This window comes from Gopherus flavomarginatus, chromosome 9 (assembly GCF_025201925.1).
Source record: "Gopherus flavomarginatus isolate rGopFla2 chromosome 9, rGopFla2.mat.asm, whole genome shotgun sequence".
NCBI lineage: Eukaryota > Metazoa > Chordata > Testudines > Testudinidae > Gopherus > Gopherus flavomarginatus.
In genome coordinates, this window is record NC_066625.1 from 53,451,398 (window position 1) to 53,474,127 (window position 22,730).

Consider the following 22,730-nt stretch of genomic DNA (forward strand, 5'->3'; position numbering starts at 1 on the left):
GGTGAGACAGCAGTGGCATATTGAGAATCAGGATACGTGGGTTCTATTGCTGGTTCTAGGAGTAAAGTATGGTCTAGGGGTTAGTGACAGCATGGCAAGTACATAATTTGGCATATTAATTCAGGAAGGCAGCGGGGCAAAGCGGCTGAGGCGTGGCTCTGATCTGCCAGCTTAGAGATCTGAGTTCTTCTGCTGGAAGTGACTGTGAGCAGACCTCTCTGTTAGATCAGCTGTCAGATGGGTGAATGAAAGCTCTCTGCTCCCAAAATTGCAGGATTGCTTTGTGGTTAATAAAAAGGGTGGTGGTGAGCCCAGAAATGTTCATGCCAGTGAGTAGAAAAGCTGGGATTAGAAGTCACGTGTGCCTGGCTGGTAGCTCTGCTCACAAGACCCCCACGTTGCTACTGGAAGCGCTCTCATGCTTTCAGCTATGGACAGGCACAGCAGAGTTGTCAAGGCCATGACGCTTGGCACGGCTGATAACACACCCATTTCCTCGGAAGGGCCATTAAAGTGCTGATGTGATGATAATAATGAAAGGCTCTGCACGCACAAGCCCACAGTGAATTAGCACAAACCGGAGCTCCATGTGTGAGCAGCAATCCCACACCATGGGTCACTGTGTCATTGCTGGGCACTCACTGTGCAGCCAGCCCAGCACACTTGCTTCCATCTCATACTGGCAGAGACACTGAGAGACATGTACCCCTTAGCATCAGCCCCCCGGGGGGCTGTTCTTCCATGCTGATTGAAACACTCAGGGACTCTGCAGTGAGGCCAGGCAGCAAACAGAGCATTCAAATCATCATCACCCCACTCCTGCCCTGTTAGATCATTAATAAATAGTAAGTGCTAATAATAGACTTAATAGTTACTTGCAACAAATAAATAGCTAATAATAGTCAATAGAAACCAGCCAAATATAATGAACAGTTAATAACTGGCCATAACAATAAAAAGTTAATAATAATAAGTAGTCTTCCCTGCCAGCTTGGGACTCCAGAACCCTGCCTTGTTGAGTCAGACACACTAACCTGCTGCAACACAGTCCCAGGTCTGGTTCATGCTCCCAAAACTGCAGACTTTAACCAAAAACAGCTCAGAAGGCTACCTCTCCAGCACCCAGACACCCAGTTCCCAATGGGATCCAAACCCAAAATAAATTAGCTTTACTCTGTCTAAAGCTTATACAGGATAAACTCAAATTGTCTGCCCTCTATACCACTGATAGAGAGATGTGCACAACTGTTTGCTCCCCCAGGGATTAATCACTTACTCTGGGTTTATTAATAAACAGAAGTGATTTTATTATGTATAAAAAGTAGGATTTAAGTGGTTCAAGTAATAATAGACAGAACAAAGTAAGGCACCAAGCAAAATGAATAAAAAACATGCAAGTCTAAGCCTAATACATTAGGAAACTGAATACAGGTAATATCTCACCCTCAGAGATGTTCCAATAAGTTTCTTTCACAGACTAGACTCCTTCCTAGTCTGGGCTCAATCCTTTCCCCTGGTACAGTCCTTGTTAGCTTGAGCAGACATCTCAGATGGTAATCAGGGGCTTTTTCATGAATGGCTGCCTCCTTTGTCCTGCTCCACCCCCTTTCATAGCTTTGACACAAACCAGTAATCTTTTGTCTCACTGGGTCCCCACCCCTCCTTCTAAATGGAAAAGTACCAGATTTAAGATGGATTCCAGTATCATGTGACATGGTCACATGTCCTGTGAGACCCCAGCCTCCATTTTTCCTGGGCTGGCCCATAGGTACACAGGAAGGTTTCCAAGTAAACAGAGCCATTTACAGTTCATTGATTCTGAAGCACCCTTAATAGCTTCCACTTAATATGTTTACATCAGTAATACATATTTATATTTTATTCTTCTAACTCCAGATATAGAAATAATACATGCAAACAAATAGGATGATCACACTCAGTAGATTATAAGCCTTGTAATGATACCTTACAGAAGACCTTTTGCATAAAGCATATTCCAGTTACATCACATTCACATTCATAAGCATATTTTCATAAAGCATATGGAGTGCAATGTCACACCCTCCTCCTGAACTCACAGCCAGAGACTTGTACACTGTCCATGGTGGAGGCATCCCTGTTCATTTTTGGTCACACCCCCTCCCACAGGAACCTGCCTTGAGCCCCGGGGCTACAGGAACTGGTCTCGACCATCCCTGCCCCCGATGGCCCATTTTCCACTGTCTCTTTAATTCCTCTGTAGCAATCTCCTATTTCCCTACCAGCACATGTAACTTCACCCTCCTCTCTGGGGCTTTCATCACGAGATTCCTTCTTGCTGCTAACAAACCCTGGGACACATTCTGCAACATCAAAAAAATCATTCCCAAGTAGAAAAGGGGGGAAATGGTGTGCCACAGCTGCAACACTTAGTTCATGCTTCTGGGTCGCAATTTGTGCTCGTCTCTGGGCCTCAATTTCTTTTTCTTTTAAGTCCAGGGTTTGCTGGTGGGTGGCCTTTTCTTTTTCCAAGGCAGCTTTTTGTGCGTCAATTTGAGCCTGTTTCTGGGCCGCAGGTTCTTTGTCTTTTAACTCCATGGCTCTTTGGTGAGCAGCTTTCTCCCTGGCAATTTGCGCATCAATTTCCATTCGTCATTGCATCTGCCTTTTGTGTTCATTTGCCTTCTCAGCAATCTGCAACATGTGCAGTTCTAGCTTCTTCTGAGCTTTACTCTCACTCATTTTGCTAATTTTCTGCCTCTATTCCCTTACCCGAAATAAGCAAACAGAAAATAACAAACCCATAACTCCTTTGTCTCTTCTCCAGCCACCACACTTAAAACTCACTTAAAATCACTACCAGTGTCTCAGAACAATCAGCTGTGCATAGGTCCTGTTCAACTATGCCACTGTGATGGGTTCGATCACAGAGACCCTGCTTGGGACTGTCACCTGATGTGCTGAAATTACCTCTGAGCCCGGTCTTCCCTGCCAGCTTGGGACTCCAGAACCCTGCCTTGCTGAGCCAGACATGCTATCCTGCTGCAACACAGACTCAGGATCTGGGCCACACCCTCAAAGCTGCAGACTTAACCAAAAACAGCTCAGCAGCTCTCCAGCACCCAGACACCCAGTTCCCAATGGGATCCAAACCCCAAATAAATCTGTATAAAGCTTATACAGGGTAATCTCATAAATTGTCCACCCTCTATAACACTGATAGAGAGATATGCACAGCTGTTTGCTCCCTCCAGGTATTAATCACTTACTCTGGGTTTATTAATAAACAGAAGTGATTTTATTAAGTATAAAAAGTAGGATTTAAGTGGTTCAAGTAATAACAGACAGAACAAAGTAAGTCACCAAGCAAAATGAATCAAAAACACACAAGGCTAAGCCTAATTCATTAAGACTCATAGACTTTAAGGTCAGAAGGGACCATTATGATCATCTAGTCTGACCTCCTGCACAATGCAGGCCACAGAATCTCACCCACCCACTCCTGGAACAAACCCCTAACCTATGTCTGAGTTATTGAAGTCTTTACTTAAAATAAATGTGCCCAATTCTCCACTTCACATCTGGACAAAGTGGGGATCAAACACTGCCACCATTCTGATTACAGGTAAAATCTAACCCTCAGAGATGTTCCAGTAAAAAAGTACATCATATTCACATTCATAAGCATATTTTCATAAAGCATATGGAGTGCAATGTCACACAGTCAACAACAGTTAACAACCAACAACGTATAGTGCTAAAGCCAGGCAGCCACTCGGGCCCCCTGTACCAATCCTGCAGGGAGCTGACTCTGGGCCTGGTGCTGGCTGCAGGAGGTTCCTACCTGCAGCCCTGTCTCTGGCAGGGCTAGGGAAGGAAAAAGGCAGATCCTGACTCAGCCACTCGGGGGCTGCCATCTCCCCTATCGCTGAGGCTTCAGGGGCTCAGACGCTGATACACTGGGTTTAAAGGGGCAGGGGAACCTCTCCCTCAGGGCTGGCTTTAGACCGATTCCCCAGATTCCTGGGAATCAGGGCCTGCACCTAAGAGGGCCCTGCACTCTCTGCCGAAGTGCTGCTGGAAACAGCAGCAATCGATTGAGCTGCCACCAAATTGCCACCATCTTCGGTGGCATTTCGGTGGCAGCTCTTTCGAATCAGGCCCCAAACGTCCTAAAGCTGGCCCTGCTCTCCCTGCAGGCCTCTCTGTAGTTACACTGTGGCCAAGGAAATCAGGCATCCGTCGACTCCCATAGGGATCTCCAGCAGCATCATGAGCTCCCCTCACCCTGGCATAGGGAGCTCGGCTGGGGACAGGATCCGAGCCCAAGGGGCCCTTGATCCAGCTGGCGATGGCTGATCCTGTGCCCCTGCCCCAGGCTGGAAACACACTGCCCAGAGCAGCACTCGCCTCCGCCGGCTGTCTCCACCCCCAGTGGTTTCCAGCCAAACCCATTGCTCTCCTCATGGTCCCCTTATACCAGGGGTCGGCAACCTTTCAGAAGTGGTGTGCTGAGTCTTCATTTATTCACTCTGATTTAAGCTTTCATGTGCCAGTCATACATTTTAACATTTTTAGAAGGTCTCTTTCTATAAGTCTATAATATATAACTAAACTATTGTTGTATGTAAAGTAAATAAGGTTTCAAAATGTTTCAGAAGCTTCATTTAAAATTAAATTAAAATGCAGAGCCCTCCTGGACTGGTGGCCAGGACCCAGGCAGTGTGAGTGCCACTGAAAATCAGCTCATGTGTCGCCTTCGGCACGCGTGCCATAGGTCGCCTACCCCTGCCTTATACGCAGCCCCACTTAGCTCAGACGAGCTGGGAGATACAGACATGGGCTGGTCCCCCTTCCCCACTCCCCTCCTGACGGCTCTGCAGTGAGGAAGGGAGGTCCCTTGTTTTATTCCTCCTCTCCTGACATTTTAAGGGTGGAGACACCTTAAATGGCCCCTTCCCATTCTGGCTCTTTGGCTTGCTACTGGACTGCCTGCCCTACCCCTGATCTGGGCATCACAGGATCACAGCTGGCTCTTTGGAGGCAGCCAATCCCTCTCTCCCCCCATGATCCCAGGGACTGGAGCCATCCCTCATCCTGCTTTTCCAGTGGGGTTCAGTGTGGCAGGCCAGCCACCCCAAGCCCTCAGCACCCTGGGCATGGATTCCCTGCCCCCATCCCATTGTGCAGCAGTGGGACCAGGACCAGCCCCCTCTCAACCTGCCCTAGGGGCTAGGACACCCCAGAAGCCCCCTGCTAATGGGGCCTGTGCTGGGCTCTTAGAAAGCGTTATGCTTATAGAAACTCACAGAATCTCTTTCAAGGGACAGGGCAATACACTTTGTTACACACACACACACACACACACACACACACACACTCTCTCTCTTCTGCAGCTGGTGTTATAGTTACAATCCTTATTGTTGCTCGAGTCAGTCTAGTGGCCAGCTAGATGGAACACGGGTGGGAGCTGGGCCTCTGTCAGACGCGTACCGATGCTCCATTTTTTTTGCAGAACGAACCCAACGCCTCCTGGCTCTCACCCCTCTTTTATAGGAGTTGATTCTTATGTTAGTCTATGGATCCTGCTGTGTCACGCTGTAATCATTTATCATCAAAACTGGTTGTTTTCAGTTCATTCTCCATCTCCTTATCTTGTGCTTTGTTCTTGATTTAGGGCGGATGCCTTTGTACTTTAGGGTTGTTAATCTGCATTCTTCAGCCATCAGGACAAGGTGATACTGGCGACTTCTTCTCTTTACTCTCTTTTTGCAATTAGGCCCATCTGTTGCTGGCATCTTTCCTCTTATTTGCTTACATACCACACAGATCTCATTCCCACAAGGAACAGCACATTCACCCAGAATAGCAAAACAATATTAAAAGCAGGCCTCTACTATAGAAAAATAAGGCTAAATAAAACAATCCTACTATTACTAATCTAGTATCTACAACAATCTAACAAAACAAATCCAAAGAACAATTTAGTATTACAGACTTACAGTAAAACAATTCCATCAATCGAACTTTAGTTCACAAAAGTACCAGCCCAGCCCTGGGGGACAGACCCCGTCCTGCCTCAGGGAGCTGCAAACAGGCCCCGGGTCCTACTACCAGGGGGTCTCAGACTGAGCCAGGAGGGACAAGGGCACCAGGCAGAGCCCAGCTGGGGAGGCTGCATTAGCTCACTGTGGATGGGAGACCGATGGGATGATTTGGCAACTGACAAGCCTGCCCTACCCACAGCCTGAGCCCACAGGGGCTGCTGTCCCCCACCACCTGAGTACATCCTAGGGGGTGATTACCCCACCCATACCCAGGTTGGGTTTGTGAGAGATGCCTCCATCAGAGTCCTTCCTGGTAGGTGCTACCCATCCCCAGCCAGGGTCTCTCCTTGGGGATCGCCCCAACCCTTGCCCATATTCTTATTAGATTTGGGGACAAGGGCCACCCCAAAGAGGAAAATCTCCCACCTCAGGTCCCAAAAGCACTTCTCCCCATTCCCCTCCCCTCCCCATCTCTGCTGGTTGGTGCTGACCTTCAGAAATGGTCCCTGCTGCAGATCTGGAGAGGAGGGACTCCATCCCACTGCTGCTCCTGTTGCCCCCCAGAGCAGCTAGCCTAAATGATGCAATTCCAGCCCACGGCAGCAGAGAAGAATCTGGGATGGGACAGTCAGGTAACATCAGAGATGACAAGGGGACAGGAGACATCGTGACCTGGGGCCCAGCTGGAGGGACCGGGAAGTCCCTGGGCCCTGTTGCATGTGACATTTATGAGGTATTTGATGCCAGAGACCAGCACTGATTAAAGCACTCATTTCCCCAGACAGAAGAGGATCCAGCAACAGTTCCCCTGCCGTGGCCTCCTGGGGTTGCTCAGGGCAGCTTTGTAGACCCTCAAGGCCAGCTCTGTTGGAGTGCTGTGACCACTGGAGAAGAGCCCCACGCCCAGTCCCTCACTGCCCTAATGGCCTTGGTGACTGGTCCGTGCCCAGATTCCTTCCCCTGCAGGAGTAGCTTGACCCCGCCAGCCTTGCCTCTCTTGTGAGCAGAGCCACCTTGAGGGGGCAGCCTTGCAGGGGCTCTGTTCCTAGCTAGCCTCCAGAGAACACAACATATGTACCAGTGGGGACATTACTTAACCTGCATGTAAGCAGCTCTCAGCAGCACTGCAGCCTGTCCGGCTCAAGTAGAGCCTCAATCACTGTACAACAGGGGTAGTCAAATCCAGGCCACCAGATTTTGAATGGGCCCCCAGATCTTTATTTGCTTATTATCATTATTATTGTTGTTTTATTATGTTCTCTGAAGTACGGACCTTGACCAAGAAATTTGGACCTTGAAAAAAAAAATTGATGACCCCTGCTGTAGGACCTGGCCAAGATCAAGAAACTAGGGCTGGGAACCACCATCACAGTCTACGTGGCATAGACAGAGGCTCAGCTAAATCCCTTTGCTTCCCCCGACTCCTGGCAGGACACCTGCATGGAGAACTCTCTGTGAGAGACCACTGCTGCTGGCCCATATCTGCCTTTGCCAGCTGACCCAACCAATCCCACTGCAGGCAGAAGGGAGCAGGAGTCCTGACTAGTGCTCAAGACATGTCATGATAAAGTGATCCAAGTATTTGCACACAAGTCCCGGTGCCAGTAGGGAAATGTGGAGCAGGGGCGGGGACAACGGGGACGCTGAGTCCAAATGGCTCCAGTGTCTCAGCAGTAAAACCAAACCCCTTCTATGGCAGGCTGCAGTAGAAGACGAGGAACCAGGGCTCTCTCAGGAGACCATGGGGGGAAAAATCTCAGTCTCTTGCTAATAGGAGTTTTACATCAGAAATCTTAGGGGACTGAAATGCTGGATTTCAGATTCACTCCAATAAGCCACAAAAAGCAGAAGCAAGGTGGTTTCTGCATGCTGCCGGAAACATGACTTTTTCTTGTGACTATCAGGAGAACACAGGAGTGGCCACTCTAAATCAGACTGACGTTCCATGTAGCCCAGCATCTGATCTTCTGACAGTGGCCGGTGCCAAGTGCTTCAGAGGGATTGAACAGACCAGGCAATTTATCGAGTAATCCATCCCATCATCCAGTCACTGTTTCTAGCAGTAAGAGGTTTAGGGACACCCAGAGCATGGGGTGTGATGGGTGAGGGGTGCTCTACTCAGCACTGGGATGGCATCTCCACTTGGATGCTTTGGGAAATAGCTTGCAAAGTCGATGCCTCTTCCTGCAGTTGCCTCCTGTCCCTTTGCCTCTCTCTCTGTTTGCAGCCCTGTCTCGCTCCAGTAGCCACTGCAGCTCCTCTGTGACGTAGCCTTCCAGCCAGATCACTAAGTGGTTCCCCTTCGGGGGTAGGCTTTCAAAGCCTCTTCTGTCCACGTGGCATCAGGCAGTCCTCATGGCCCCTGACCCTGGCACTCCAACAGGGCCAGCTCCAGGCACCAGCGAAGGAAGCAGGTGCCTGGGGCGGCCAACAGAAAGGGGCAGAATGTCCAGGTCCGCGGCAGCAATTTGGCGGCGGGTCCTTCAGTGCCTTGCTTCCTCTTCGGTAGCACTTTGGCAGCAGCTCAATCGCTCCGCTCAATCGGGCTTTTCTTTTCTTCTTCGCCACTTGGGGCAGCAAAAAAGCTGGAGCCAGCCCTGCACTCCAACAGGGCCCAGGCAGTCTTCCTGTTCATGGCCCCCAAACAATACCACACTGCAATGGTTGGAGCTGGAACCCAGACCTGCCCTGTACTCTGGGTTCCACTCCAGGGCCCTCTAGTGAATAGTTAGGGTTGGCATCGCCATCACCTTACTGCTCTCACCCTGTCCCAGACACCTTCCTACCAGGCTTCTTCTCCCTTACCCCAGAAGGACGACTGCAGGCTTCCTCCCTGCTGCTTGCCAGCCTTCTGGCTTTGCAGAAGCCCCACCTGTTCCCTCACAGGCAATCCTTCATCTAATTAGCTTCCTCCAGCTTCAGTATCCTCCCATTTGCAGCCTAACGAAGCAAGGATGTTCACATCTCCATTCTGCTCCGTTTGCAATGTCACCTTCTCCAAATCCTCTTCTTGTCACCAGATGCCGTGGCCTTGGCCGGGGAGGCCAGCCATGCCGTGGGATGTTCCTAACCAGCAAGGTGAAATGTGGTGGGGAGGGTGGATAACAGCCAGACAACATTGCAGAGTGGGTCTGGCAACCAGGAAATCGGCTGGGCCGTGATCCAGGGCAGCTGCCCAAGAACAGGCACTCAGACCTGCTCTTCCAAGAAAGACAAGATCAGTGGCAGGCAGCCCCAGTATGCAATGGGGAAGGAAAGGATATCCAGAGATAACAAGGGTGCCAGGGCAGCTTTGGAGACCACAGTGGAAACAGCTGCTACCAACTGATAACACACCTGAGGGCCACTTCGCTCTCCCTGCCCTCCCACAGAGTGATGTTGATGGGGGCATCAGAAACTTAACCAGGCAGATTCACTTTGATGCCAAAAATGGGAAGTCCCTAGTGAAACATGCTTACAGCGAGAGCCCCTGAGGTAGCCCCATACCATAGAGTTAACGGAAGAGCTGCTGGCAAAAACTGAAACTGTATGATCAAATGAACACGTTTCAAAAACCCTATGAGCAAGCCAGCCTACGAACATTTGACTAGCAAGTAACTCAGCCCATTTGAGATCATGTGCCAAACCTCAACATGGGAGGAAATGTAGGCAGCAATATATCTAAAAATACACTGTTCAGCCTCTTTTAACACATGGCCATTGACTTCACTGGCTATGAACTTCAATGAATTGACAATGAAAATCAGCTCCAAACTGTCCTCCCGTTGGGCAACCAAAACCAGAGGCCACTCCTGAAAACACTGGCCTGGGCTTTTCGGACTCTCTCCTATGTGAACAGGGATATTTTCCTCCAAGAAGGACCATGGTCAAAGGCTTTGAAGTTCTCTGATTACTGGCTTGTCTGAAGTGCACCTCCGATGTGATGTGCCTTTACTGCCACACTGTGGTCACTGTGTGCTACTGCACCTTTGCTGGGAATAATCCAATCACATTTTTGTGAATATGATTGATGAAGTGGGCATTAGTCCACGAAAGCTTATGCTCACATAAATTTGTTAGTCTCTAAGATGCCACAAGTACTCCTGTTCTTCAAATTCCAAACTGGTTCCCCACAGCTGGTGGGGGCAGGTCTCAGCTGAAGAGGGAATCTCAGGCTGTAGGGTACTGAGTCTCTCCTTAATACAGATGCCTGTACAGTCCTCCTGCTGATGAGGCCAAAAGCTCGTATTCACTTAAGACAAATGCCCCCGTTTCCAGAAATGGCCGGAAATGCAGGGTGCTCAGCAGCTGTGGCATCTCTCTCTCTGCCCTTGCATGTTTTGGTGAGGTGGAATATGGCAGCCACTATAATGACACAAGCACCAAGTTAAGAGCAGAAAACGAGGAGGAAGAGCATATCCCTGGAAAGCAAGGAGAGAACTTTCAGTGGGTAGAATGAAATTATTCCTCCTGGATTTTAGCCAGTTCCTGTCCTTCCCTGCTTTCGCCTACTTCCCAGGGATCATGTGAGGATCAATCAGTGGTTGCCAAGGGGTTTGCAGATGAGAAGTGGGATGTAAATGCTATATGTTGTTATGAGGACACCACCCCTTCCCCCATTTTAATGCACACAAATGATCATCTTGGAACATTTCCGTCAAGAGAAGGCACCTCTGACATTGCCCAGTGACACTGGCTCAGCATGGACTCCAGGGGAAGAGCACCCCCAGCTGAATTATCAGCAGTACTTCCTCCAGCAGCCTAGCTTATTCTTGGAGGCCTCCCACCCAACAACCACTCAGGCTAGCTCTGAAATCTACCAGATCACAATTCCAATGACAGACAAGTGGAGAGGTTCAGCTTTATTAGACTCAAACACTGATGAACTAAAACAGACCGAGGCTTTCTAGGGTGGCAGGAATGGAAGTGCAAGCAGGAGAGGAAGCTGGCAGATGCCTTGTGGGAGCAGCTGTGGCCTTGCAGCGTCTCCTGGTTCAGGGGGCTGTTGCTCTGTTCCTGTGGCTGTACAGAAATCCTGTGGTCTTGCCTGTGGTGGCTATAGACCAGGGGAGTGCAGGAGGAAGAACCTCTCTGAGTCTGAGTCTGAGTCACAGTTTCCATCCCAACGTAGTGCATCATCTCCTCTGCCATCAACTGCATCCCGACAAGGCAGGGGAGAGTCCCCTACGCTGCCCAGGGCAAGAGAGACGCTCAGTTCTGTTGAAGTGTTTCAGGGCTGAGGTGGGGATCAGAGACAGGAACTTCACAATCGTCCTAACCTAGCAGCATCTCTGAAACATGCCACTCCGCCCTCGCTCACAGGGGGTTAGGGCGCCCCGCCTGCAAATATCAGCTCCAGGGCAGCCTGAATGTCCCCTCCGGTGGCCTGGAGGGCCCGGAGGCTCAGGTCATCATCATGTATGCCCATGTCCCGCAGCTGCTGCAACTGTGGCTGCCACTGGCTCTGTAGAGAGAAGAGAGATAACTAAGGGGATTTCTCAGTACCCGAGAAACAAGTTATTCCCCAACCCCCTCCACAGCCTCCAATACCACAGCTTTTCCCTACTGCATCTCTACACCTCTGTCATCTTGGGATCTAAGCACCTCCTGCTGGGAGCAAACCCAGTCCTGCCCCATACCCTCCACCTCCAGTGCTTCTGCATCATTCCCTACAGCATCTCCCGCTGGGAGCTCCAGCCAGCCACTGAGTCACCTGCAACGCAGGGCTTCAAGTGAAAGACTTTCCTGTCTTGCAATAGCTGCTGGAATCAGAGTGGAGAGAGGTGGGTCACAGAACCCTGAAATGACAAGACTGAGTTACTGACCTGCATGGTAGGCTGCCCAGATGCCTGCAGGGCATGCTGCAGGGCCTGGCTGAAGAGGTCGTTGGTGATGGGAGTTCCTGACTGGACACTAGAGGACATCGGAGAAGTGCCCGATGAGTGACCCTGGAAGACAGGAGACTGCGCTAGTCGGATCCACACACAGCTGTAATGTTAACTGGCCAACACAGCTATCTTCAGAGCAATGCCTCCTCCACAAGGATCTCCCCAACCCCAAACATTCTCCCTCCCGGAGTCCATACAGAGGAGACTCCTGTCATAATGGGCTAGCCCAATGTCAGGTCCCAGGGCCGTTAGCTGGGACTGGCTCTCAGCAGTCAGTATCTCGCTGCAGTTCGTGGCCTGAGAGAGGGGTTCCCTGATGCTGTGCTGTTACCCTACCTGGGTGCCTGGGGTAGGAGTGTGTGAACTGCTCTCAGGAGTGCTGGCCAGCGCCAGCGCAGTTGCCAGTTCACTCTGTGTGATTGGCCGGGGTCCGGCAGCTCCAGTGTAGCCGAGCGATGCTGGGCGGGACCCAGAAGTGCTGCTGGAAGGCGTGGACCTTGTGCTCTGCCGGGACGGGAGAAAACCCAAGCATCTATGTCACAAAGATACTCAAGTGCGCTCAGGATTCCAAGGAAGTCACCATCAGAGCCACCTTCAGAACTAACATTGCACAGCTCGGCCTGCCAACTCCCCTGCCTTTCAACTTTAACCTTCAGAGTCACCAGCTAAGAACCCCCAGTATCAACCACGGCTGTTACAGAGACATGGGAAGCCCTGAAAAGATGCAGCAATGGACGATCATACTGCAGTGGTGTCAGTAACTTCAAACAAACAATGTGACAGAGACCCAGAGTTCAGAGGTGGCTGGGGCCACTGGCAGTCTAGGCCATCTAGTGATCATGGCTCAGTGCTGGCAAATTGAAGGGAAACAAAGAGAAAACACAGGGCCCGACACTTGCAGTTACTGGATAGATTATACAGAGGGAATGATTGAATAGCCATTAATCAGTGGTTCTGTAAAAGGATCATGGGTTGGGACATCACCTCAGCTTAATGATCCCTGTCAGGCAAGGTGTCCCTCCCCACCCATTGCTGAATAATCAATCATCCCCACCAAGACCTTGTTCCTCTGCAAAGAAACCTGCAGTGCTGCCCTGAAGCAGAAGTAGTTGCATCACCCACTCTTCACTTTCAGGCAAGATGCTGCACAGCTCCTATGGTATTTGGTGCTGGCATTCAGGGAAGCACCATTCCCTGAGCTGGACCTACTTGTTTCTTACTAAGTGAGCCTAATTAAGCACTGTTGTGGCTCCTCTCGCTGTAGTATCTGAGCGTCTCACAATCAGTATCTGAGCGTCTCACAACTTAATACCTGGAGTGTCACAAGAGTCCACGGAGTTAGACACAATTTTTAATCCCTAGATCGGGGCGGGCAAACTTTTTGGCCCAAGGGCCACATTAGGGTTGCAAAACTTTATGAATGGCCAGGCAGGGAAGGCTGTGACTCCCCAGACAGCCTGGCCCCACCCCCTATCCAGCTCCTCCCACTTCCCGCCCCCTGACTGCCCACCTTAGAACCCCTGACCCATCCAACCCCCCTGATCCTTGTCCCCTGACTGCCCCGACTCCTATCCACATCCCCGCCCGACAAGCCCCCCGGGACTCCCATGCTTATCCAACCGCACCCCTCGCCCTCTGACCGCCCTCATCCCCAGAACCTCTGCCCCATCCAACTGCCCCCTGCTCCCCATCCCTTGGGACTCCCTGCCCCTTTATCCAACCCCCACTCCCGCCCCCTTACCATGCCGCTCAGAGCAGCATGTCTGGCAGCAGCACCACCCGGCCAGAGCCAGACACACTGCCATGCTGCCTTGCAGGAGCGCGCAGCCCCGCTGCCCAGAGCGCTGCCCGCATGGCAGCGTGGCTGTGAGGGAGAGGAGACAGCAGGGGAGGGGCCGGGGGCGAGCCTCTCAGGACGGGAGCTCAAGGGCCAGGCAGGACAGTCCCGTGGGCCGTAGTTTGCCCACCTCTGCCCTAGATAATACAGATGGGGAAACTGAGGCACTGGGAGACGAAGCGACTTGCTCAAGGTCACACAGAAGGCTGTGGCAGAGCCAAGGGCTGAACCTGGGTCTCTCAAACCCTAATCCAGTGCTTTGACTGCAAGACTGTCCTGCCCAGGGAGCAGCTCCAGAATCTCTGATTTTACTGTGCCTCTAAATGCAACCATCCCCCAAACCCAAACCCCTCACCTGCCCCACTAACATTACCTGATGAAAATCATCTTCGTCGTCAGAGAGACCTTCAAACAAAAAGCCACCTGCCACAGAGAAAAGAACACATTCAAGCGGAGAAAAGCTCTCAAACCACAGACAACAAAATCTCAGCTCCCACCTACCCTCCCAGCAGAGACTGTTAGATCTCCCAAGCCTGCAGAGAGATCAAACCAGCTGACAGACAACACTCAGCCTCCCAGGGAAAGACACTTCATGGACTACATTTTAAAAGCGTTGCCCACTCACCATTAAAATGCAGTCACCTCTGGGGTGGAACGTGCCTACAGCACTAGATGGGGAAATGAAAAATAACTTCTCCTAGTGAAACTACAGAGGGAATTTAGGGAGGCAGCATAGTTACCCAAATTAGAATACAGCCAGGATGATGGAGCTAACACCTCTTCTCACGCAAACCAACTATGGGATCTTTAATATTCACAACTGTTTTATGTCTCATTGGAAAAGGCCCAGCCTTCAGCAGCACAGGGCCAGGACCGCTTGTGGGACACTGGTTTAGTTCTGATTCAGAGGAAAGAGTGCCACCTATGAATCACCAGCATCCTAGGTTTTCCTTGGAGGATTCCCACCCAAGTGGTGAAGAGGATCAGATCCTAAGTGGGATGGAGAAGACCTACAGCAGCTAAAGGGTCCATGGTTGCAGGCCCAACACATCCAGCAACTTCTTTATTGCACTCTAATTGGAGGAGTCAGTGAGTTCTACTTAACGCTGCATATGTCAGAGGAGAAGGAAAATCCCTCTCTTTCTGCCCTAAAGATTATGCCGCAGAACAGATGCACGTTACCCACTCAATAAACCAGGCTTCCTGCTCTACCTTCCCCAGGAAGGCTCAGGGTCAGTTACTGCCTGGATTAGTCGGTAGATCCTGCAGTTCATCTGCCCCATGTGCACACACAGCTGGATGCTTTGCACGGGCAAACTGACCAGGCATGTCCCTGTAGGAGCTGGAGGGCATGCTGCGTGAGGAGGTTTCCGGAGTTGGGAGGGGTGTGCTGCCCGCCACTGAGTGCAGAACCAGGATGATGGCGTTCACCAGAGCAGGGTGAGCTGGGATTAGCCTGGGCAGAGAAAAAACAAGAAACCTGGAGGCTGCACCAGAGGAAGGGAAGGGAGGCCGTCACAGCACCCAGAGAAGCAATTTCAGGCTTCCCAGTGGGCTATGCTTCACCACCATCTCCAATCCCAGCTCTGGCAGCCGGGTGATGTAACCCCTCCAGCCTACCTGGTCTAGTAACAATCCTGCCACCAGCCCAGGAGCCATGCTCCACATTTTTTTATTTTTTTTTTGTTTAAGTGGATTTGGTGCTAGTGAAAGAAGGCAGGTTTGACATCCCCAAAGGCTGGAGTCTTATCTTTATCCACGGAACATGTACTGCATGGGCCACAATAGTGCCAGCTTCTCTGGCTGATGTATCTCATGATAGAGATCATCCTTCTGTAGGTGAAGGAAGCTCCCTCCTCTTGACCCACTCAATCCTATGCACTCTGCTGAGTTGGCCAACAAGAGGGGCCAGTTAGATCCCATTTTGGCAATGAGTTTCTGCTTAGGATTGCCAACCCTCCAAGACTGGGCAGGAGTCTACTGGAATCACCATCAATATCCTAGTGACTACTGAAAGCAATCCGGGAGATTTTAATAGGCCGCTAAAAGTCCAATTGGCAGTGCAGCAGGGCTAAGGCAGGCTTCCTACTTGCCCTGGCTTTGTGTGGCTCCTGGAAGTGGGTGGCATGTCTGGGTCCTAGGCGCAGCGGCAGCCAGGGGGTTTCTGCACGCTGCCCCCACCCCCCATCTCCAACTCCTCAGCTCCCCCTGGCTGGGAACCACAGCCAATGGGAGCTGCAGGAGTGGTGCATGCAGGCAGGGGCAGCACAGGGAGCCACCTGGCTGCCCGAGCCTAGGAGCAGAAGGGACATGCCAGTTTTTCCAGGAGACACCCGAGGTAAGCGCCATCCAGTCAGAGCCAAGCACCCCTCACCTACCCCAGCCCTCTCCCGCACCCAAATTCCCTTCCAGAGCCCATATCCCAACCCCCTGCTCAAGCCCATAGCCACCTACTGCACTCCAAACCCCTCAGCCCCAATCCAGAGCCCCCTCCTGCATCCCAAACCCCTCATCCCCAGCCCCACACCTCAGAGCCTGTACCCCCCAGCCAGAGCCCTCATAGCCTCTGTCCCTCTTGCACCTCAACCCCCTGCCTCAGCCCAGAAAAATTAAGGGTGGGGGGATGGAGTGAGCAGGGGCAGGGTCTTGGAGAAAGGGCGAGGAAGGGGCATCATCTCAAGGAAGGGGCAGAGGAAGGGTGTTCAGTTTTGTGCAGTTAGAAAGTTGGGAACCCTACTTCTGATGCAGGTTGCCCACTGGGACCAAAAACGAGATTCCCCACCTCAGCTCGCACAGGGCTCTGAGCAACAAGCAGGTGGTAGCAATTTTCAGCCACAACCAACCAAGACTGGATTTGAACTCAGGGAGCAGAGGTGAAAGCTCCTGCACTGAAGTACAAATCTCCTGAGCCATCACACCCCTAGAGTGCAGCCTGGGCAGCTCAGTGACAGACACCCCAACTCAGTCTTTTCTCAGACTACTGTTACTAAGAGCGAAGGGTTGGAAGAAGGGAAGGGAAAGCCTTTGACCCAGCTTATGCCAACGGAATGGCATGTCCACACCGGCAGTTGAGAACTGGAGCAACCCTCTCCTCCCACCTAAAGAAAAATAAATTGTGCAATTGTACAAACAGGCATTGAGTATAGAGTGACCAGATGTCCCGATATGATAGGGACAGTCCTGATTTTTGGGTCTTTCTTATATAGGCTCCTATTACCCCCCACCCCTTGTCCTGATTTTTCACACTTGCTGTCTGGTCACCCTAACTGCGTAGCTATGTGATGGCTTAGACCCAGGATGGCCATTCAAAACTTACGTGTCCAGCATGTTTGGGTCAGCGAAGACAGAGAAAAGATCTTTGTCCTGCAAGACACCTGTAAGAGACCAGGTCATGTATTGAATCAGGGACAGGAAACAAAAGGGGCATCTCTCAAATGTGACCCAAAACACAAGCAAAAGTCACTCAGTTCCCGAAACAGCTTTACCCCTGGGGCAGTGGAGCAATGTGCACCCCAGATGTTATCTCTCCGCTATTATTCTCTTGTAAGGCTTCCACCTTTTCCCTACAAGGCTCTGCATCATGACCATCAGCTCCGAAGCACAAGGACCATGTTTTGAGTCAACAATGGTTGCTGCTGAGCATCATGCAATACTTCCGCTCTTCAGAGCTATCTGCTCTTCTTGGCTCAGGGCCGTAAGAAGCAATAACCCAAAGTTCTACTGGAATCTGCACATGGCCATGCAGAGATGCTGCTAGCTCACTAGGCCAGGCAGGCCTGGATTAGAGTTAAATAATCCTTTGTGGCACTTGGAAGGGGCAGGTGCAAAGTAGATGCATTCATTACACACCTCCCTCTGTCTCAAAGGTGGAGAGTCTCTGCAGAAACTGCCTTTTCCTGTTCTTCCTGGAGCCTGGCGCTCCCTCCCCCACGTGAGGAATTAATAGGTTCCATGGACCATGCCTATTTACCACGTCCTTTACACTGTCTGGCCACATCTGAACTCACCCAGAGCAACAGGGTCGCTGCTGAGACCAGGGGTAGCTACAATGATCTGATCCAGTGATTCCTTGTTCGCCAGCATCTTGAAGACCTACCAAAGAAAACAAACAGATCAGCAATGCCACATAATGAGGCCAGGCTAAAACTGCAGTAGCCCAATTCAACTGCTGTTGGGCTCTCCATCCCTCTCCACTGTTCAGTCACACATGGTGGATGACAACACTTAGGGGTGAAGAATAAGCCACACTCACTGCATCTCTGTATGCAGGACTGCTATGCAGGGCGGTATGCAGGACCCGGAACTCTCGCAGTGCAGCTACTTTATCCACAGGCTCTGGGGGAGACATTCAGAAAGAGATGGGAAGAAGAATCAAGAGCTTTTATTGGTCAGTTTCATTCTGCCTACCCTTTAGGTCATCCGTTTCCTCGTAGCCAAGAAAGCCAAACCCAGCCTGACAGAGCAGTGTGTGTGCTGGGGAAGAATCTAAAGACCTTTGCTCTAGCACTCCCAATCTGCAATCCCAGTGCCACGGCTTTAATTTACCTGGTCTGATGCTGACCACAGAACACTTCAAAGATGGATCAGAACGAGTGGGGATCTGATTTTGGTCCTCAACAGAACCAGTGTAATTGACTGGAACTCAGCTAGGGGGTTCTTTCTCCATGTATCATGGGACTCTTTCCACAGTTCCCATGTCAGCGTGAAACAGACACAGAGAGCTTCCCTTCCTTTGAGACTGGAGGTTTCAGAGAAGACCAGATCAATCCCAAGGAATTCACCTCCTTCCACTATACCTCTGTCCCTGAAAATGACAGGCAAGCAGGTGTATGTGTCCCCATCTCAACCACAAGAGATGGGCACCACGCATACACACGTTTAAGAGTTCCAGAGGGTCATCCCAGGCATCCTCTCTCTCACCTGGTTTCTGATCCGGCTCGGGCCACGACTTCCGCAGGACATGAACAGTTGAGCCTGACTGGATGCCATAAAAGTCAAGTGTTTGGTCATCCTTCAGCTTGCGGCCACAGTAGATCAGATCTGAGAGAGAGAAAGCACAGCTCTATAACACAGAGTGTTTCTGTGGGAAGCCCTATTGCTTGGCCTTTATGGGATAAGTACGTTTCCAGGCATGCTATCAGCCTGCCACATGATGTACCTATTGAAGTGGCAACTCCTCAATATTCAGCCGCATAAACACTTGCACATTTAAATTCAAGGAGACCTTGAAGCTTAGGACACAAGCCTGGCTGTGCATCCTCTCACAGAACTACACGGTTTAAAAGAATTTCCCCAACTCCACAGAGTTCTACTGGTGTCAGACACAAAGTATATCTCATAGCAGAGATAGGTGTCTACTAGCCTGCCTTGTTAGAAGGATTTGTTAAAAGAAAACCTGGAAAATAGGGATGGCTAAGGTCTCCATAATAACTAACATTATACACAGCAACACTGGAAACAAAGAAGCTATATCCAACTGAAACTGCTGTATGTAATTACCCAGCTGAAATTTGGCCATGATCCCAGGCCTGACTAGACCCAGCCCTGCAGTAAAAGCAGCAACTCACCAATGAGTTCCGGGTCTGGGACTGACTCCTGCAGCTTTCCAGTGATAAGATGCTTCAGGTAGGAGATGCTGCACCCACCCAAAGGACACTCTCCCAACTCGGTCTCTGGTAGCCGCAGGATGGATTTGGGGGCCAATGGCTGATCTGCCAGCTTCACTGCAATATACCACTCTGATAAAGACATTGTAACTGTGTCACTGAGAGGAACTGAGCCTCAGAAACCCAATTCTTAACTCCAGGAGAGGCTGTGAACGGAAGGAAACAAACCAACATGAGACGGAATGGATCTACTCTAGGCTATACCCTGTTGCCAGCTCTGGGTGGGGATATCTACATTAAGTCCTTGCCCTAGTCCCCAACACTGGGGGAGGGGGGCCTATGTCCTGGTCCCAAACCCTGATAGAGCGGGGAGGGGCTCCCCTACCAGGCCTTACCACGGAGCCCAGCTCGGCGAGTGGGCAGGTTCTAGGCGAGGCCTTTCCCGGCCCCCAGCCCGGGGTAGGGGTGGGGTCTATGTTAAGCCTTGCCCTGGTGTCCAGATCCGAGTGCCGGGGTCGCTATCGGACCCCAAACCCAGCCCACAATCCTAGCAGGGCCGGGAGACGGAGCCACACCAGGCCGAGCCCTAGTGCCCAGCCCAGTGGAGAGGGGGACCTAGGGTAGGCCACAGCCCCTGTGGGGATGGATCGACACTGATCCAACCCTGCCCCGAGGCGGGAGTCGAGGCCAGGCCGCCCCCTCAGGGGTCGCGGCGAACAGCTCCACAACCCCCACCTGATGTTGTTTACACGCACCTGAGCACCATCACCGGAAACAGGAAGTGCCGGCGGCTTCACGTGCCGCATGCTGGGAATTGTAGTTCATGAGCCGAGGACAGACCTGGCTTAGCTCCCCTAACGACTCCAGCTCCCAGCGTGCTGTTCAGCCTCCCTGCCGCAAGGCCTGCTGGGAACAAGACTGGTTCGGCCAGCGATGTTCTGATAGGTAGATGGGAAGACAGTAAGGGGCGGATTATCATCGCGCCAACCAATGGGCGTGCGGGGCCGAAGGCGGGTTTCCATTTCCGGTGGGGATAAAGCGGCGCTCGTGGTGCTGCGGAAGGAGACGGAGGCTGCAGCAGTTTCTGGACGTGACTGCGCCGCTCTAGGTACCGGGTGGTGGGGGAGGGTCTGTGCTCTGAGGACAGGGCAGGCCGAGGTGTGCTGGCCGCTCTGGGCTGGGGTCTCGCTCGCACTGGTCTCCAGTCGGAGCCGCTGAGTGGGCGGGGCGGGGCGGGCCTCTGGGGCGGGGGGGGAGGTTCCTAAACTGAGCCCTGCTGCCCCCACATACCGGTCCAGACAACAGCAGCGTCCCCCTGCCGTAGGGCGAATGGGGGAGGTAACCAACAGCATTTCCTTGAAAACTTCCATGCACCTAACAGTCTGTGCTCTTCTCTCTCTTTCAGATTAACTCAAAATGGCTGACGAAGAAATCGCTGCCCTCGTTGTTGATAATGGCTCCGGGATGTGCAAAGCTGGCTTTGCTGGGGATGACGCCCCTCGAGCTGTGTTCCCTTCCATCGTGGGACGCCCCAGGCACCAGGGTGTCATGGTGGGCATGGGGCAGAAAGACAGCTATGTGGGTGATGAGGCCCAGAGCAAGAGAGGTATCCTCACCCTGAAGTATCCCATTGAGCATGGCATTGTCACCAATTGGGATGACATGGAGAAGATCTGGCACCATACTTTCTACAATGAGCTGCGGGTTGCCCCCGAGGAGCACCCAGTCCTGCTCACTGAAGCCCCCCTGAATCCCAAGGCCAACCGAGAGAAGATGACGCAGATCATGTTTGAGACCTTCAACACCCCAGCTATGTATGTGGCTATCCAGGCTGTGCTGTCCCTGTATGCCTCTGGGCGTACCACCGGTATTGTCATGGATTCTGGGGATGGGGTCACCCACACAGTGCCAATCTACGAGGGCTACGCCCTGCCCCATGCCATCCTGCGTCTGGACTTGGCTGGACGTGACCTGACTGACTACCTCATGAAGATCCTGACGGAGAGAGGCTACAGCTTCACCACCACGGCCGAAAGGGAAATTGTGCGCGACATCAAGGAGAAGCTCTGCTATGTTGCCCTGGACTTCGAGCAGGAGATGGCCACGGCTGCTTCATCTTCCTCCTTGGAGAAGAGCTATGAGCTACCTGATGGCCAGGTGATCACTATTGGGAATGAAAGGTTCCGGTGCCCAGAGGCCATCTTGCAGCCCTCCTTCCTGGGGATGGAGTCCTGTGGCATTCATGAGACCACTTTCAACTCCATCATGAAGTGTGATGTAGATATCCGAAAGGACCTCTATGCTAACACGGTGCTGTCTGGTGGAAGCACTATGTATCCTGGCATCGCTGACAGAATGCAGAAGGAGATCACGGCCCTGGCACCCAGCACAATGAAAATCAAGATCATTGCCCCACCGGAGCGTAAATATTCCGTCTGGATTGGTGGCTCCATCCTGGCTTCTCTCTCCACCTTCCAGCAGATGTGGATCAGCAAGCAGGAATATGATGAGTCTGGCCCATCCATTGTCCATCGTAAATGCTTCTAAAGAGGGTCCCAGCAGGTGTGCTCAGCCTCTGCTGATGGGGTTACACACAGTATAATTGTCAGGGCAAATGTATTTACCAAATTAAATAGCTACTTGTGAACTTTGCCCTTGAAAAGCCTTTCGTGTTGGACCAATATTGTTTGATTTACTCACCTCCCCTATGTTTAACTTGAGTATTCCTTTGATGTACTGTGTAGTAACTATACCCTGTGCATCTTAAACTCTGTTACAGGTTGCACATGTGACCAAGGTTACAATTAACTATTAGTAGAGAGAGAGAGTGAGCGCTACTTGTTAGGCTTTAGTTTTCTTGTGGCTGACTAGTAACCCTTTACTTTTTTCCCCTTTAGCTATAAATTCCCTGGGGCTGGAGACTAGACTAAGGGTGGTTGACTTTACAATGTAACTTTGATGTAATGGCATCTCAGAAGTAGATTTGTAACTAACCTAAAAGGTGGTGATTGTATTTTCACTGACCGCTCCTTGTGTAAGGCAAACTAATAAACTTCTGTGGTGTAAAGTTTAAAACGTGTTGTGCAATTGGTTCAGGGTAACTGGGTTGAGCAGCATGGAGAAGCTAATTATTCTTTTAAGTGTACTAATAGAAATGCCTGTTCCTTAGTTTGCATAATTAAATTGCAAGGCTATACTGCAGCCTACCAGATTTATCTCATCACCCTAGTGTGGTGGTTGAGTGCCCAGAAAATGCAATGGAGACTTCTGAAACCTGCATAACATGTCTTGCTTCTATTTTGGTACAGAGATTAGCTTGGTGTTCACTAGGTAAGAAATTTTGACCTGCATTTACAGTGGGGTCCTGAAGAGCCCTCTCTTCTATTAGAAAAGC

At 51.2% G+C, this 22,730-nt stretch overlaps 2 protein-coding genes across 3 annotated transcripts; one reads left to right on the forward strand and one right to left on the reverse strand.

Annotated features, from left to right (window-relative positions):
* Positions 1-7,221: 7,221 nt before the first annotated feature.
* UBL7 (ubiquitin like 7) lies at positions 7,222-20,193 on the reverse strand. 2 transcript variants are annotated; one of them, XM_050966828.1, is made up of 12 exons: positions 20,092-20,193; positions 19,298-19,542; positions 18,651-18,770; positions 17,983-18,065; positions 17,738-17,822; positions 17,047-17,104; positions 15,053-15,186; positions 14,104-14,153; positions 12,230-12,397; positions 11,831-11,953; positions 11,285-11,469; positions 7,222-10,426 (listed from the first exon to the last, which is right to left on the reverse strand). In XM_050966828.1, the coding sequence occupies exons 2-11, from the start codon at positions 19,479-19,481 to the stop codon at positions 11,332-11,334; spliced, it is 1,143 nt and encodes a 380-aa protein (XP_050822785.1). In that variant the 5' UTR covers positions 19,482-19,542; positions 20,092-20,193; the 3' UTR covers positions 7,222-10,426; positions 11,285-11,331. The 2 variants fall into 2 exon arrangements, with proteins under 2 accessions (XP_050822785.1, XP_050822784.1); XM_050966827.1 differs by lacking the exon at positions 7,222-10,426 and having other exon boundaries at positions 10,853-11,469; positions 20,092-20,192.
* A 135-nt stretch (positions 20,194-20,328) lies between these two features.
* LOC127057771 (actin, cytoplasmic type 5-like) lies at positions 20,329-22,411 on the forward strand. The gene is made up of 2 exons (XM_050966832.1): positions 20,329-20,444; positions 20,742-22,411. The coding sequence occupies exon 2, from the start codon at positions 20,753-20,755 to the stop codon at positions 21,881-21,883; it is 1,131 nt and encodes a 376-aa protein (XP_050822789.1). The 5' UTR covers positions 20,329-20,444; positions 20,742-20,752; the 3' UTR covers positions 21,884-22,411.
* The last annotated feature ends 319 nt before the right edge of the window (positions 22,412-22,730 follow it).

Coding starts and splice junctions, on each gene's coding strand:
- UBL7 (XM_050966828.1), bottom strand. CDS start 19,481: ATGTCTTTATCAGAGTGGTATATTGCAGTGAAGCTGGCAGATCAGCCA. Junction 15,187..17,046: donor GACCCAAACATGCTGGACAC/GTAAGTTTTGAA, acceptor TTCTCTGCCCAG/GCTAATCCCAGCTCACCCTG. Junction 11,470..11,830: donor CTGGGCAGCCTACCATGCAG/GTCAGTAACTCA, acceptor TTCTCTCTACAG/AGCCAGTGGCAGCCACAGTT.
- LOC127057771 (XM_050966832.1), top strand. CDS start 20,753: ATGGCTGACGAAGAAATCGCTGCCCTCGTTGTTGATAATGGCTCCGGG.